The 17053-nt window shown below is 40.4% G+C and overlaps 1 protein-coding gene across 1 annotated transcript in view; it reads left to right on the top strand.

Annotated features, from left to right (window-relative positions):
* The window catches only part of nbas (NBAS subunit of NRZ tethering complex), a 381349-nt gene that overhangs the window by 190682 nt on the left and 173614 nt on the right, over positions 1-17053 (top strand). Inside the window, exons 32-37 of the mRNA XM_072498805.1 lie at positions 310-423; positions 753-866; positions 10967-11124; positions 15285-15365; positions 16112-16279; positions 16360-16473. Coding sequence (XP_072354906.1) covers positions 310-423; positions 753-866; positions 10967-11124; positions 15285-15365; positions 16112-16279; positions 16360-16473 — 749 coding nt within the window. The remainder of the gene's footprint in view (positions 1-309; positions 424-752; positions 867-10966; positions 11125-15284; positions 15366-16111; positions 16280-16359; positions 16474-17053) is intronic.

Below are 17053 nucleotides of genomic sequence, written 5' to 3'. Positions count from 1 at the left end.
ATGTATAATTCCATGGTTTTACAATTAGGGTGAGCAGACTTGGATGACCGCTTGTTCACCAGGCCTTACATCTCATAGGATTGAAACCCTATAGGGCTTATTTGGTGAACTGAATTTAATTTCAGTAATCTATTTTCTCCATAAAAGCTTAGTTCTTTGAACATGTTTGTCAACAGTTATGGTAGGCACAAATTGCTATGGTCTGGACACTATTGTTGCAGCAAGATTTCCTCTTGTTTTGACTTTGGAAATGCACCAATTTTATCTAAATTTGTTTTTTTTCTTTCCTTCTGTCTTGTCTCATTATAGTACGTATGTGTTCAGACCGACTCCAACTCATAAAAGAGTGCATTGCTCAATGTCCAACAGCCTACAAACAGTCAAAAAAGCTCCTGGTGCTTGCAGATTTGTTGAGAGTAGCAGGTAAGTGTTTTTTCTCGGTGGTCTGTTCCATCAGATTAGATAGCATTTCAGTGATTTTATAAAGGTAGACATAATTATTGACCAAAATCTACTCGCTTGATTCTTAAAGTATCTCTGACTAGCTGTTGCAATACTTGATAAATCAGCCTTTTATAACAACAATATGGAATATTTGTCACAACTTACTGTAGTTTGCAAACATACCCATAGTTAGATTTTTATGCTTATCTTGTCATTTGACCATCTCCAGCAGATGTTTTGGTTGATGATTCATTTGGAAAGTATTGTCTGATCTATATTATTTTGTCTTTGCTTTTCAAATAACCCAGGACAAGATAAGGCACAGAGGAAAGGACAGGTATTGGTTCTCCTGGCTGAACAGGCTCTTCAGTATCAAGATTACAAAACTACCAATATCCATTGTCAAGAACTTATGTCTGCAGGTGACTTTTGATTGCACTGATATTGTATTTGCTCAAAAAAGGAAAATGTAGGTGTGTCAGTCTTATTTTATACAATCTTAATATTCAATCCTGCCACAAATTTATTATATAAATTCACAATTACACCTAAAATTCTGCACAAGCGGATTTTGAACAGGGGCCGTTACTAAGTAAATATGTTTAAATTTGAACTTAAGCAGAATGGGATATTTTCGCAAATGTTTTCCTGTTTATTTTCTCTCCAACTTCTGGTTCCTATTTTTCTTGCTAAGCATAGTCTGCCTGCATTGTTATGTGAACCATGGAGAGCTGCAATTGAGGATTGAGTCACCATTTCATACGAAGACTCCATTATTGTGATGTTCGGTGTTGGGTCTATCAGTATGTCTATCAGGATGAGATACTTTGAGAAGTATTGTTAACAAAGAACATCAAGCTGAGTTATTGAACAAAGTTGATTTATTTACACTACTAAATTAAAGATTCTAACCAGTCAACAAGGAATAAGTTATTAAATAAAACCAAATGATATCTCTTACTACAGAACTCTATACTATGCAACTAATCTATCTCACGCCTACACACCTCCCAGAATCCCAGGAGTCACATGATATGTATACGACTGCTCCTTATCTCCATCTGGTGGTGAGAAGTATTAACATCATTGTTAATCCTTTGTATTCCTTCCAATACACATATTGTTACATCCCCCTTTGAAGATGTTTGTACATCATCACGGTAGGCAATGTATGCTCTGTACATGTAAATGCATATTGTTATGTGCTAACAATAAGTTATTAACATTTTACAGTTCATAAATTGAGTCTGTCTGGCTTTCTTCTGATTCAAGTCAACCTCCTCAATCTTGATGGTTCTGAATCAGATGTTTCTGACTTTTCCGTAGTAACTACATCTCGCTTCTGTGTTCTCGAAATTGTAGCTTTGAGTAGTTCTGTGTTGAACTCAATATTCGGAAATATTGGATGAGTTGACTCACTTTCAGAAGTGCTCTCGTGTCTCTTCTGAGAATAGAATTTTCATCAGTCATCACAACATATGAGTGTGGAGCTGTCTGGCGTATCACACGGACCATATAGGACCATCCTCCAGTGGGAATTTGTACTCTGACATGATCACCTGGTTCTAGCTTTGCTAGTTCTTTAGCTGTCCTGTCGTAATACTGTTGTTCCATTTGCTTGTTCCGCTTTATTTTGATTAGAACATCTTTAGTGTCAGAATCTGCTAATCCTAAGTTAGGGAATATTGTATGTAACTGTCGATTCATCAGCAATTGAGCGGGCGAAAAAACCTGTAGCTAGCGGAGGAGCTCTGTAACTTAATAGAGCTAGGAATCGATCACCGCCTGAATCCATTGATTTCTTCACAATGTGAACACTTTTCTCTGCTTTTCCGTTTGATTGCGGATATAATGGGTTGGACGTTGTTCAAAATAATACTGCTTTGAAAATTGGATCCACTTGCAAATATCGAAACATGGACCATTGTCAGTCATAACTCTGAGCGGGATACCATGTTGAGCAAACACTTCTCTTGTGGCTTTGATTATTGCTGACGAACTGGAGTTCGGTAAGCCTAACAACTCTGGGTAATTTGAATAGTAATCAATGATTAATATGTAATCTTGGCCATGAAAGTAGAATACGTCAATGCCCACTTTAGACCATGGAGTCTTTACAAGATCATGCATCGCCAACTTCTCTTTCTGTTGTAGTGATTGGTTGCACTGACATCTGTGTAGATCCAAAAGACCTAAATAGGAACATTAAAAGGGAACATTATTCCATCCCAAAACGTGAAGCATGAAGTGTCACATTCTATCACTAGGTTAGTGATAGCTAGCACGGTGGCGCAGAGGGTTAGCCCTGCTGCCTCACGGGGCCGAGGTCCCAAGTTCGACCCCAGCTCTGAGTCACTGTCCGTGTGGAGTTTGCACATTCTCCCCGTATTTGCCTGGATTTCGCACTCACAACCCAAAGATGTGCAGGGTAGGTGGATTGGCCACGCTAAATTGCCCCTTAATTGGAAAAAAATGAATTGGGCACTCTAAATTTTTTTTACAAGGTTAGTGATAGCTGCATTAATGCCTGGCCAGTAGACTGACTGTCGAGCTATTCTGTTGCAATTTGATACCTAAGTGACCCTCATGAACCTTGTTTAGGATCAACTTAACATAGTTGGATTCACTCTTCGATCTTTCCGAAGCAGGAATCCATTGATTATGCTTATACCAGCTCGAATGTTCTTATAATTAGAACATTTTCCTTTAGGCCAACCATCTCTCAGATATCGCAATACACGTTGCAATGTTTCATCTTTTTTGGCTTCATCTTTGATCAACTTGAGTTTTTCATCTGATACAGGTAGATTCTCTTCCAAGAAATTAGCTTGAGCTTCTACTAACTGTGCCAAAACATCCATCCAAGTATCTTCTTCAGTAGCTTTGGATAGTCATCTGCTTCTATAAGATCCTTCCCGGGTGTGTACACAAGCTGGAAATTATAACGACGAAGTTTCATTATGATCCTCTGTAATCTTGGTGAAATATCATTTAGATTATTTTTCATGATATGTACAAATGGACGATGATCAGTCTCTACTATGAACATTGGTGATCCGTAGACATAGTCATGGAACTTTTCAATGCCTGTCAGAAGACCTAGACATTCTTTTTCTATCTGAGTGTATTGCTGTTCAGTCGGCGTCATCGCTCTGGAAGCAGAAGCTATGGGTCGCCAATGCTCACCAGAAGTTATCTGAAGTAGCACAGCTCCTATGCCATCCTTACTTGCACGAAGTCTTACAACACCAGGTTAAAGTCCAACAGGTTTGTTTCGATGTCACTAGCTTTCGGAGCGCTGCTCCTTCCTCAGGTGAATGAAGAGGTCTGATCCAGAAACACATATATAGACAAATTCAAAGATGCCAAACAATGCTAGGAATGCGAGCATTAGCAGGTGATTAAATCTTTACAGATCCAGAGATGGGGTAACCCCAGGTTAAAGAGGTGTGAATTGTATCAAGCCAGGACAGTTGGTAGGATTTCGCAGGCCAGATGGTGGGGGATGAATGTAATGTGACATGAATCCCAGGTCCCGGTTGAGGCCGCACTCATGCGTGCGGAACTTGGCTATAAGTTTCTGCTCGGCGATTCTGCGTTGTCGCGGGTCCTGAAGGCCGCCTTGGAGAACGTTTACCCGGAGATCAGAGGCTGAATGCCCTTGACTGCTGAAGTGTTCCCCGACTGGAAGGGAACATTCCTGCCTGGTGATTGTTGCGCGATGTCCGTTCATTCGTTGTCGCAGCGTCTGCATGGTCTCGCCAATGTACCACGCTTCGGGACATCCTTTCCTGCAGCGTATGAGGTAGACAACGTTGGCCGAGTCGCACGAGTATGTACCGCGTACCTGGTGGGTGGTGTTCTCACGTGTAATAGTGTTATCCATGTCGATGATCTGGCACGTCTTGCAGAGATTGCCATGACAGGGTTGTGTGGTGTCGTGGTCACTGTTCTGAAGACTGGGTAGTTTGCTGCAAACAATGGTTCGTTTGAGGTTGCGCGGTTGTTTGAAGGCAAGTAGTGGGGGTGTGGGGATGACCTTGGCAAGATGTTCATTGTCATCAATGACGTGTTGAAGGCTGTGAAGAAGATGACGTAGTTTCTCCGCTCCGGGGAAATACTGGACGACGAAGGGTATTCTGTCGGTTGTGTCCCATGTTTGTCTTCTGAGGAGGTTGGTCCGGTTTTTCGCAGTGGCGCGTTGGAACTGTCGATCGATGAGTCGAGTGCCGTATCCTGTTCGTACGAGGGCATCTTTCAACGTCTGTAGATGTCTGTTACGCTCCTCCTCGTCTGAGCAGATCCTGTGTATACGGAGCGCTTGTCCATAGGGGATGGCTTCTTTAATGTGTTTAGGGTGGAAGCTGGAGAAGTGGAGCATCATGAGGTTATCCGTGGGTTTGCGGTAAAGCAAAGTGCTGAGGTGACCGTCCTTGATGGAGACGAGTGTGTCCAAGAATGCAACTGATTTTGGAGAGTAGTCCATGGTGAGTCTGATGGTTGGATGGAACTTATTAATGTCATTGTGTGGTCGTTTCAGTGATTCTTCGCCGTGGAACAGTGAACAGATTCTTCAGAACAGTGACCACGACACCACACAACCCTGTCATGGCAATCTCTGCAAGACGTGCCAGATCATCGACATGGATACCACTATTACACGTGAGAACACCACCCACCAGGTACGCGGTACATACTCGTGCGACTCGGCCAACGTTGTCTACCTCATACGCTGCAGGAAAGGATGTCCCGAAGCGTGGTACATTGGCGAGACCATGCAGACGCTGCGACAACGAATGAACGGACATCGCGCAACAATCACCAGGCAGGAATGTTCCCTTCCAGTCGGGGAACACTTCAGCAGTCAAGGGCATTCAGCCTCTGATCTCCGGGTAAGCGTTCTCCAAGGCGGCCTTCAGGACCCGTGACAACGCAGAATCGCCGAGCAGAAACTTATAGCCAAGTTCCGCACACATGAGTGCGGCCTCAACCGGGACCTGGGATTCATGTCACATTACATTCATCCCCCACCATCTGGCCTGCGAAATCCTACCAACTGTCCTGGCTTGATACAATTCACACCTCTTTAACCTGGGGTTACCCCATCTCTGGATCTGTAAAGATTTAATCACTTGCTAACGCTCGCATTCCTAGCATTGTTTGGCATCTTTGAATTTGTCTATATATGTGTTTCTGGATCAGACCTCTTCATTCACCTGAGGAAGGAGCAGCGCTCCGAAAGCTAGTGACATCGAAACAAACCTGTTGGACTTTAACCTGGTGTCGTAAGACTTCGTACTGTGCTCACCCCAGTCCAACGCCGGCATCTCCACATCATCCTTACTTGCATCATAGAGATTTTTGTATCCTTCATTAAGTCCAAGAATGATAGTATTGGTGCAGTCGTAAGTGCTGTTTTCAAATCAGGCCACTCATTTCCATGTTCACCTGTCCACGGGAACAGAACATTCTTTTTGATCAGCTGTCTCAATGCTTTTGTTCTAGAACAGTACGAAGTCTTACAACACCAGGTTAAAGTCCAACAGGTTTGTTTCGATGTCACTAGCTTTCGGAGCGCTGCTCCTTCCTCAGGTGAATGAAGAGGTATGTTCCAGAAACACATATATAGACAAATTCAAAGATGCCAAACAATGCTTGGAATGCGAGCATTAGCAGGTGATTAAATCTTTACAGATCCAGAGATGGGGTAACCCCAGGTTAAAGAGGTGTGAATTGCATCAAGCCAGGACAGTTGGTACCTGTCACACCTCTTTAACCTGGGGTTACCCCATCTCTGGATCTGTAAAGATTTAATCACCTGCTAATGCTCGCATTCCAAGCATTGTTTGGCATCTTTGAATTTGTCTATATATGTGTTTCTGGAACATACCTCTTCATTCACCTGAGGAAGGAGCAGCGCTCCGAAAGCTAGTGACATCGAAACAAACCTGTTGGACTTTAACCTGGTGTTGTAAGACTTCGTACTGTGCTCACCCCAGTCCAACGCCGGCATCTCCACATCATTTGTTCTAGAAGATAAGTTTGGAACTAATTTTCCTAGGAAATTGACAACACCTAGCAATCTGAGAACTGCTTTCTTGTCCTTAGAACTTGACATCCTGTTAATAGCTGCAATTTTCCTGTCGTCAGGTTGCACCTTTAGCAGAGATTTGGTCACCCAAGAATGCAAGTTTGGATATCCCAAATTGACATTTGGTCCAGTTGAGCGTCAACCAAATTTGTCTACTCGCTTTAGTACCTGCAGAAGTCTTGCATTATGCTTTTCACGGGTTGATGATTATATAATTATATTATGTGCGTAAACTCGCACACCTTCAATTCCTTCAGTCACCTGCTCCATTGCACGATGGAATATCTCAGAGGCAGATATCAGGCCAAAGGGCATTTTAATTAAGCAATATCAACCATAGGGAGTATTGAATGTGCATAACTTCCTACTGGATTCATCCAGTTTTAACTGCCAGAAACTTTTTGAGGCATCTAATTTGGAAAAACCTTTTGCATGCACCATCTCACTGGTAATTTCTTCACGCTTTGGGTGCCGGAATGTGGCGACTAGGGGCTTTTCACAGTAACTTCATTTGAAGCCTACTTGTGACAATAAGCGATTTTCATTTCATTTCATTTTTCATTTCAGTGGGCTCTAACAGTTTAGTGATGATTCCCAACTGCTGCATTATGTTGAGTTCCTGTTTCAGGCGTTCTTTTAATGGAGCTCTAATCCTCCTCAGTGGGTGAATCACTGGCTTGCCATTCTCCTTCAACTGAATGTTATACTGGAATGGAAGTGTACCCATTCCTTGAAAGATGTTCGGAAATCTTTCAGTAATGGCATATATTTCATCTTTTGCATGGACTGATTTCTGGTCAGCGCTGTGAATTCTTTTTACTAACTGCAATGACTCACATGCCTGCACGCCTAGTAGTGATGATCTTTTTGGACCAACTATCTCAAATTTCAAAGGCATCCTCATGCCTTCATGATGCACTGTTAGATTACATGTTCCCCATGTATTGATTTCTTTGCGATTATAATCACGTAATTGACAGTTAGTGTCATTGTAGGCTGTTTACTTAATTTGGTTAAGTCCAATTTATTAATTAGGTTTGCATGAGCACCTATGTCTAATTTAAATAAAATCTCCATTATGTTAATTGTCAATGGAATTGTCCAGTCATCTGTGTTGTGGACTGTTAAAGATTCTAACCAGTCAACAAGGAATAAGTTATTAAATCAAACTACGATATCTCTTACTTATGAACTCTATACTATGCAACTAATCTATCTCACGCCTAAACACCTTCTCCCAGAAACCCAGGAGTCACATGATATTTATACAACTTCTCCTTACCTCCATCTGGTGGTGAGAAGTATTAACTTCATATTGTTAACACTTTGTATTCCTTACAATACACATATTGTGACATTATTAGATTCTGAGTCGTTGGCTGGGTATATGTGCCAATAAAATGATGAATCATTGACCCTCTGTGCAAATTGAATTCTCGGCATGTTTGTGCAGAGTCAATTGCACACTCCCATAAGACTGCCTTTCAGCAATGATTTCTTAACATCTGTTGCATAAATAAGTATAAATGTAAGTTATTTGTTTTAATAAAACAGTTTCATGTTTGATCAAAATCTCAATCTACATGTTGGAGCATTTAAAATTAGTTTATGAACGAAGTAGTCTTTGGACAATAATACATTTCTCCGAAGCCTCCCCTCTAATCTGAAATCAAAGTAATTTATATACAGGATGAAAATAAATGGCTGCAGCACCATTTTCCATGTCCTATTATTCCAGTACTATTTTTTTTGCTTGCTTAACCAGCTGCATCAGCCAGTCGTGAGACTGAGATTCACCCATCAAATGAATGAGAAAGAACCCATAGCACTATTTTGAAGAACCGCAGGAGTGTTATCACTGATGTCCCAGCTAATATTTATCCCTCAGTCAATATTAAAAAACAGATTATCTTGCTATTATCACATTGCTGATTGTGGCGCCACACTTCCTATATTACAACAAATATTACACTTCAGACTGACTTGCCTTTGGGATGTCTGATGATTGTTAAAGGTGCTAGACAGGCGTTAGTCTTCCTCTCTTTTGGGTGTCTCCTGCCTAAAGGGGAAAGATGTGAGAATGGAAGACTGCACAAAATTGAGTCAAATATCTTTCAATTCCTATGAAATGAGAATTGGCACAAATCTCCACCAGAATAAATTTTAAAACATCGGCATACCTTTCCAAATCTTTACCAGGCCACATTTCTTAAAACAGATAATTGTGGACTACCACATTAGTTGGTGCTTAAAATAAAATGGCCATTGGAACAGAAAGCTTGGTCGCAGGTTGAATTGGTCACAGCAAGCAAAGTACCATACATACCCCGATCTGCATCAATGGTGCCGAGATGGAGATGGTTGACAGCTTCAAATTCCTAGGTGTGCACATCACCAGCAATCTGTCCTGGTCCACCCACATCGACACTATGACCAAGAAAGCACAACAGCGTCTCTGCTTTCTCGGGAAATTAGGCATGTCCACATTGACTCTTACCAACTTTTACAGATGCACCATAGAAAGCATCCTATCTGGCTGAATCACAGCCTGGTATGACAACTGCTCGGCCCAAGACCGTAAGAAACTGCAGAGAGTCGTGAACACCGCCCAGGTCATCACACAAACCCGCCTCCCATCCATTGACTCTATCTTCACCTCCCCCTGCCTTGGGGAAGTGGGCAGCATAATCAAAGAATCCTCCCACCCGGTTTATTCACTCTGACAACTTCTCCCATCGGGTAGGAGATACAAACGTCTGAGAACAGATTCAGAAACAACTTCTTCCCCGCTGTTACAAGACTCCTAAATGACCCTCTTATGGGCTCATTTAACCTCTTCACACATTTTCTCTACTGAGTAGTATGACACTCCTGTATGCTTCACCCGATGCCTGTGTGTATGTATTTACATTGTGTATTTTATATTTGCCGTATGTATTTTTTTCATGTATGGAATGATCTGTCTGAACTGTGCGCAGAACAATACTTTTCACTGTACCTCGGTACACGTGACAATAAACAAATCCAATCCAATCCAAAATTGATAAGGTGAAACGCATTGCTTTAAATCAGACTGCAAAATATATAAATTACCTTTTCAAAGTCGAGTACTGTGCAGACTATTAGATAACTGGGAACTAATGTATCAAGGAGCTCCATTGTTGGTATAGTAAAGCAGCATTTAATTTCAGTTATTTTGGCAATGGAAGATGCAAGATGATAGTACTATAAATGTTTTTTACTGGATTGGAACAAATTCAGTATCGCTGGCTATAATAAGTTTGTGTCCTTTCCTCATCACTTGCCTTGCCTACATTCCTAACTGAAGTCTGACATTTTTTCTTTGGGGTGTTTGCCAGCATTCCAGGAATTTCTCTAAATGTAGGTGGCAGGATCAATCAGTATCAGTAACAAGCTCTAGAAAGGAGACAATGCAAGAAATCTGTCCTTTGATTTGACCGTATGTACGGAAGCCACAGTAGTCAGTCCTGATTTTCAGCATGTTTCACCACATTATTAACTTTTCATCTTTGCATTTTTAAAATAATTTTTTCATCGCAAAGGCATTTCCATTTTCTGATTGTTTATATCTATTCCAATTGAATCACCTTTTTGTTTTTCCGAATATTTTTTTTGCTCTATTTCCATTCATTTACAAGGCGGGGGATTTTCCCTGCCCCTCGTGGCATATTTCTTGGTGCTGTTGGCCGATGGTGGGATCCTCTGGTCCCGCCGCTGTCGATGGGATTTCTTATTGAATCCACTCCACACCGCTTGGAAACCCACAGCGGTCGTTTGCCATTGGCAGGACTGGACGATGCAGCTGGCGAGAACGGCTGGAACATCTCCCCACCCACCTCCCCCACAAATCTTTTCATCTTCTTTTATATGAACATGCATAAAACATGCAAATAACGTGCAAAGACCAGCCAGATCTGTTAAGCCAGTACTTCACAGACATGGCATGACCAAATACACAGTTAGCCTGCTTCCATCGATTGGTGATACAATCTTGAGAGGCAGAAGCACAGGTCTTTCTATAACCCTTCTAGCTTTTCAGCTTGTACTTTTTAAAAAAGTATGCATTACATGCATTTTGTTTTGGATTTCTATTACTTTTAAAAGCCAACCATTTTTACTTTGCATTCCTTTCCTCCGTTTTCTGTAATACCGAGATCTCCTTTTTTCAAGTTTTAAAGCATTCTGAATAAATTGACCATTCCTTTTACTCCAGGAATAATATTGTTTAAGGAGGAATTGTATACAAAGTGACTAAATGGCAATGGATACTTATCTACCTTTTGTCGAAAGAAATAAGTGAAACATTATTTGTGCTGCATTTCTGTAATAAGAGTTGTGTATGCCAAAAGAGGTGTTGACCTCTTTTCAATTAATAAAATGAACAGGAGGATGTTTATTTTTCTCCCAAAGGTTACAGTGCTGGTTGGCAGGTGTGCAGCAAACTGGGGCAGTCAGAAGGATATCATGACCTGACAACTCGGCAGGAATTAATGGCCTTTGCTCGCACCTACTGCCCTCCTAATGTTATCCAGTCTCTTCTAGCTGTCAGCAGTTCACTTCAAACACAGGTATGAGCGAATAAGCTTTATACTAATGAGAACTGAGGAGCTTTGGAGGGCAATAACTCTTGAATATAAATATATTTTCACCAGTGCAGCCTGTCCATTCTGTAAAATGTTTGATTTTCTAATGAGAATTTTTTTGTTTTAAATCCTGATGCAGCCTCTTGCAATGAGGAGAATTTCCTTGATCAGTATGGTTTCGTCCTAACTAGAAAGCAGGTTGTCTGGATTTGATGTTGGGATATGAGATGGATCAAGTATTTGTGAGAGAACACTTGGCAAAGGGTGATTATTATATCATAAGGTTTAGATTAGTAGTGGAGAAAAGCAAGGGGTGATATAATGTAGAATGCCTGGATGTGATGAGAAGGGATATAGGCAATGTAAAATTAAACCAGAGCCTGACGGGAAGAACTATAATGGAACAAGGGGTGATCTTTAAGACAGAGATGCTTCAGGAACAAGCTGGGTACATTCCAACAAAGTTGAAAGTTGGAGGAACAAAAAAAAAGGCTCTTTGGATGACAAGGGAGCTAGAGATTGTGTTGAAACACAATAAAAAGAGGATGTATGAAGCTCGTCAGGCAAATTCTCCAAGTGAGGAAACGGGGCAAATACAAAAGTTTGAGAGGGGAAATGATAGGAAAAAGCAAGGAGAGGAAATAAGAATAGAATGGGAGGCAACATAAAAGAGAGCAAAAAATATTTTAGCAGCATGTAAATTATAAGCAGGTAATAAGCAGGTCTGGGGCTGTTTAGCACAGGGCTAAATCGCTGGCTTTGAAAGCAGACCAAGGCAGGCCAGCAGCACGGCTCAATTCCCGTACCAGCCTCCCCGAACAGGCGCCGGAATGTGGCGACTAGGGGCTTTTCACAGTAACTTCATTTGAAGCCTACTTGTGACAATAAGCGATTTTCATTTCATTTCATTTCATAATAAGAGGTGGAGTGGGTTAGTCCTGTTGCCTCACGGCACCGTGGTCCCAGGTTCGATCCCGGCTCTGGTCACTGTCCATGTGGCATTTGCACATTCTCCTCGTGTTTGCGTGGGTTTCGCCCCCATAACCCAAAGATGTGAAGGGTAGGTGGGCCACTCTAAATTGCCCCTTAATTGGAAAAAATGAATTGGGTACTCTAAATTTATTTTTAGAAAGAGGTGGAGTGGATCCTATTAGACGTAAAGAAGATGCTATATATTTAGAAGTGCAGATCAAGGCGATAGTACTTAATGAATACTTTGTATCAGTGTTTCTTAATGAAGAGGACTTTGAGAAAATATCAATAGAGGCAGGGGTAGTGGAAGCAATGAATAGGGTTTAAATTTATTAAGTGGTGGTACAGGAAAGGCTGACTGTACTTGGGGTAGATAGGTCACTTGATTCTGATGGCTTAAATAAAGATTGCTGAAGGAGATGGGCGTGGCAATAGTGGAGGGCTTGCTATAATCTTCCATAAATATGAGGTAGGTGACAGTGGATTGGAGAGTGGCAATTGTCATGCCCTTATTTAAGAAAGGATGTAAGGACAGTCTTGGCAGCTACATGCCAGTTAGTTTACAATCGATAGTGGATAAAATTTTTGAAATAATAATCCAGGGGAAATAAATCAACTGCCATTTAAAGAAGTTGGAGTTAGTTAAGGATAGTCAGCTTGGATTTGTAGAAGGCAAATCATACTTGACTCATCTAATTGAATTTTTAAATGAAGTAACCAAATAGGTTGATGAAGGGAATGAGGTGGATGTTATCTATATGAATTTTTCGAAGGAATTTGACAAAGTGCCACATAAAAGGCTGGTTCGTAAAATTGAGGCCCATGGAATAGGGGAATCATTATCTAATTGGATTTTAAAAATTGGCTCAAGGGCAAAAAAAAGCAAGTTGTGACGGATTGTTGTTTTTCAGACCAGATGGTGGTGTTTCCAAAGGATAGGATGTAGATAGACTAGAAAAATGGACAGACAAATGGCAGGTGGAATTTAATATTGAGTTAATGAGGTAATTTGGGCAGAAGGGTTAGGGAAAGGCAACATTAGCTCAATGGCACAGTTCTAAAGAGAAACAGAGGGACCTGAGGATGCATGTGCATTGATGTTTGAAGGTGGTAGGAAACATTGAGAGAGTACTTTGCAGAGCATAAGACATCTTGGATTTTATAAACCGAGGCATTGAGTGCGTAAGAAGGGAGGTTGCTGAACCTTCATAAAAGAAGGGAGGTTATCCTGAACCTTCATAAATCTCTGGTCAAGCCCCATCTAGAGTACTGCATCTAGTTTTGCTTCCCATTTTTAGGAAGGATATGAGGGTCCTTGGGAGGGTGCTGAAGAGATTTGTCAGAATGGTTCCAGGGATGGAGGATTTTAGTTACAACATTAGGTTAGAAATGTTGGATTATTCTCCTCGGATCAAAGGAGATTGAGGGAAGACTGAAAGAAGTGTACAAGATTATGACATGTTTGGCTAAGCAAGTCAGGGAAAAATAATTTCCTATTTAGCTCATGATACAGGACTGGAGGACACAGATTCAAAGTTTGGGCAAGAAAGGGTGGGATTGTAAGGATTTTTTTTAAAACTCTGGAACCCACTGCGCACAAGGACAGTGGAAGTGGACATTCTGTCATTGAGGGTCCTTAACAGTAATCACTGTGCGTTGTTGCTTATGTTGAATTTTTGAAGTTAAATGTAATTTGTTCTTGGTCTCTTTTCTCATAGTACAAATTGACTTCAAAGTAGTACAAAAAACCTAATCAACTCAAAATGAAATAACTTTTAAATGTTAATTTGTGCAAGAGGTGGCACAGCGGTTAGCATTGCTGCCTCAAAGCGCCAAGGACCAGGGTTCAATTATGGCCTTGGGGACTGTATGTGTGGAGGTTGCACGCTCTCCCTGTGTCTGCGTGGGTTTCCTCCGGGGGTTCCGGTTTCCTCCCACAGTCCAAAGATGTGCAGGTTAGGGTGATTGGCCATGTTAAAAAATTGCCCCTTCGTGTCTAAAGGTTAGGTGGGGTTCCTGGGTTAGGGGAGCGAGTGGGCTTAGGTAGGGTGCTCTTCCAGAGCGTCAGTGCGGACTCGATGGGCTGAATGGCCTCCTTCAGCATTATGGGGATTCTATGATCGTAAAATCACATTAAACAATGAAACATATTGAAATATTGAAATTATTTTTGTCAGAACATTAAAAATCATTTTCACATGCCAGAAATGGTTTGCTCAACCAGGCAGGCAGCTTTGTACCTCTTTAACCAACCAGATTGAAGCATTGTTCACACGCTGCAGCGAAAATGAAGCAGGACATGTACAGAAAACAAACTAAAGGGAGGGAAAGAAAATTTTGATTACGAACAAGAGAAGCAACAAAGAAAGACAAATTTAAGTTATTTTAAATTAATTCTCAACAATTAAAAGCTGAAGTAATGACATACTATATTTGTGAAAGTTAATTTTCAGTTCCACAAAGACTTATCATACCTTTTAAAATAAACTTTTGACTAGCCCTAACTTTTTGGTGTATTGAGTTCGTATCTGCCTTGTACTATGGAACTTTAATGGTATTTAATGGGTTTGAGTGTTAAATCAGACAGCGAGATGCCATTTTTGAGAAATTAACTAGTGCGCGCATCTTGGACAATATCTTCTGGATTTTTCAGTCGAACCACACACAAATTTATCCTTGCAGGAAATTGCTGAGTGATATACATAAATGATGGGTAATGCCATTAACTTCATTGTTATTTTGACAATAAATTCTGAACCTGAATCTTTTTTTCCAAAATATGAAGTCAGCTTTCAATTCACGCTCACGACCTGAAGAATCAAACAATGCGGCACCAAATTTTGAATTCAGCTTTGAATCAACCAGCATGTTTGGAATTAATGTTGAATGTAGCACTTTCAAGTTATGCTAATTGTTTGTTCCATTTATAGAGCTGTTGGTTAAGTTACGATCAACTTATTTTTGCGATGTGATAGTTTTTTGTGACTCATCTCTCCCTGGGAAATTTTCATTCAAGAAGAGGTTTCTCAACATTCATAAGAAGTTTTCTATATTTTATCATGGAAAAGATCCATATACCTGTGTGTTTGTAGTTAATAGTTTGTTGGAAGCAATCTCTGATATAATTGTATGGTGCTAAATCACTGCTTTGTATTTTGTTCATTTTATTGCAGATCTTGTATCAAGCTGTGAATTATCAGATTCAGCCATCAGAGAGCAGCGAGTCTATAAGTTCTACAGGCCATGCTCAGCAGGTCAGAATTGGCATGACATCAAATAGCATGGCTCGCACCTCCTTGCTGAAATAGAATTTCACCTTCCCATCTCATGCACAAAATAGACTATTATTGTCTCATTACCTTTTGGAGAGATGTGAATAGCAAAATACAGCATTATTGTTTTTATTTGACTAATTACATTTTCAATTCACCATCATTCAAGTGGTCTGAAATGTTTTATCATTAACATCAAATTAACAGCAACTTATATTTCTATAGCACTCGAATGCAAGAAAATAGCCCAAGGTACTTGAGGACTGCAAATATGACAGTTGCCTGTGTCTTAAATCTACCAAACAGCCAAGCAAATATTTCAGCTTTTAGTATTCAATGAAACAGGATAATATGTTGTGACATGCAACACTTTTGACATTTAAAAAAAAATAAAAAAATTCCATTACCTGCTGGTAAGAAGGAAAGAATAAGATCAAGCAAGTGTTGTACAAAACAAAGTTCCAGTCAAGGAAAAGTACAATAAGATGGGATGGGTATTTTGGCCTTTTGCTTGATGACCATTAGGAGCATTAGGGAAAATGCTGTGCAAATGTTTGCTACCTTATACTGTTGTCAATCGACTAACAGTGTAATAGTGGTTTGAATCTCACCATTACAGTGTGAATTCACCTTTAAAAAATATCTATCTGAACAATTCATCTCTTAGTGCATTTTTGATGGATCTTTTAAAAGCATAAATTATTTTGTTATTTGGTTTGAACTTTTAGGCTGAAACGCAAGCTTCAACTCATTCCTCTTCTGATCTGCTGCAACGAACAACTGCAAAAACCATGGAGGTTCTCAGTAATACTTCCATGACGACTAAGGCAGTGCTGCATGCTGTCAGTGATGCACAGTGGTGGAAGAAGTCACTCAATTACCTGAGACCTTTACATGTGAGGCTTTTTAATCTTCGCTAAAGAGCAAAAAATTAGGTGATCTCATTTCTACCATTTTAAACGTATTTTTTCTTTAGGACCGAGGGCCAGAAGCTACATTAAAAGATGTGGCTGGTGTAAATGGAGATTTGGAAAAGCAAGGCTGTCATCCCTTCTATGAGCTCCTCCTTGATGATGCATTCATTGACAAAGTAAGTCAAAAAAGCAATTGAAATCCTGGATTTGCATGAATGATCTTTGAAAGTTAAAGTAGTCATCCCCGTCAACAGTACTGATGACTTGCCCTTTATGGTTTGAAGTAGACAAAGTTGCAGTTTCGGCAACAGCTGAAAACAAATTGAGGCAGTCTACCATCTGTCCAGCACATGCCAATTGATTGTAGCAGGCTAATTGAGTGGTTTAACCTGTAATTTCTTTCCTAGATAGACCTGCTTATTAATTTGTTCCTTACAATGTGCCGCTTATAATATTGATTTCAAATCCAAAATATTCAATACAGTAACTTCATATGAGGGTACATGATTTGCATAATTTACAAAACCATTCCAATAACATTTAATACATTTTTCTCCTCTGTGTCCCAGTTTTGGATGTTGGAGAAGATTGTTGTAGGCCAGGGTTTAGAATCTCCAACGTGTATTATGGCGTCCACCTGACCTATAACTTTTTGTTGAATTTGGCTAGGATGAGCACAAGAGCCTTCACTTGATTAAACCGTCTTCCTAGACACTTTAATCAAAATAAGCTTTATTCTAAGAACTGAGTTAACAT

Source organism: Scyliorhinus torazame, chromosome 4 (assembly GCF_047496885.1).
Source record: "Scyliorhinus torazame isolate Kashiwa2021f chromosome 4, sScyTor2.1, whole genome shotgun sequence".
Classification (NCBI taxonomy): domain Eukaryota; kingdom Metazoa; phylum Chordata; class Chondrichthyes; order Carcharhiniformes; family Scyliorhinidae; genus Scyliorhinus; species Scyliorhinus torazame.
Note: the sequence above shows the minus strand (reverse complement) of the source record. Positions and strands in the feature narration are given on the sequence as shown.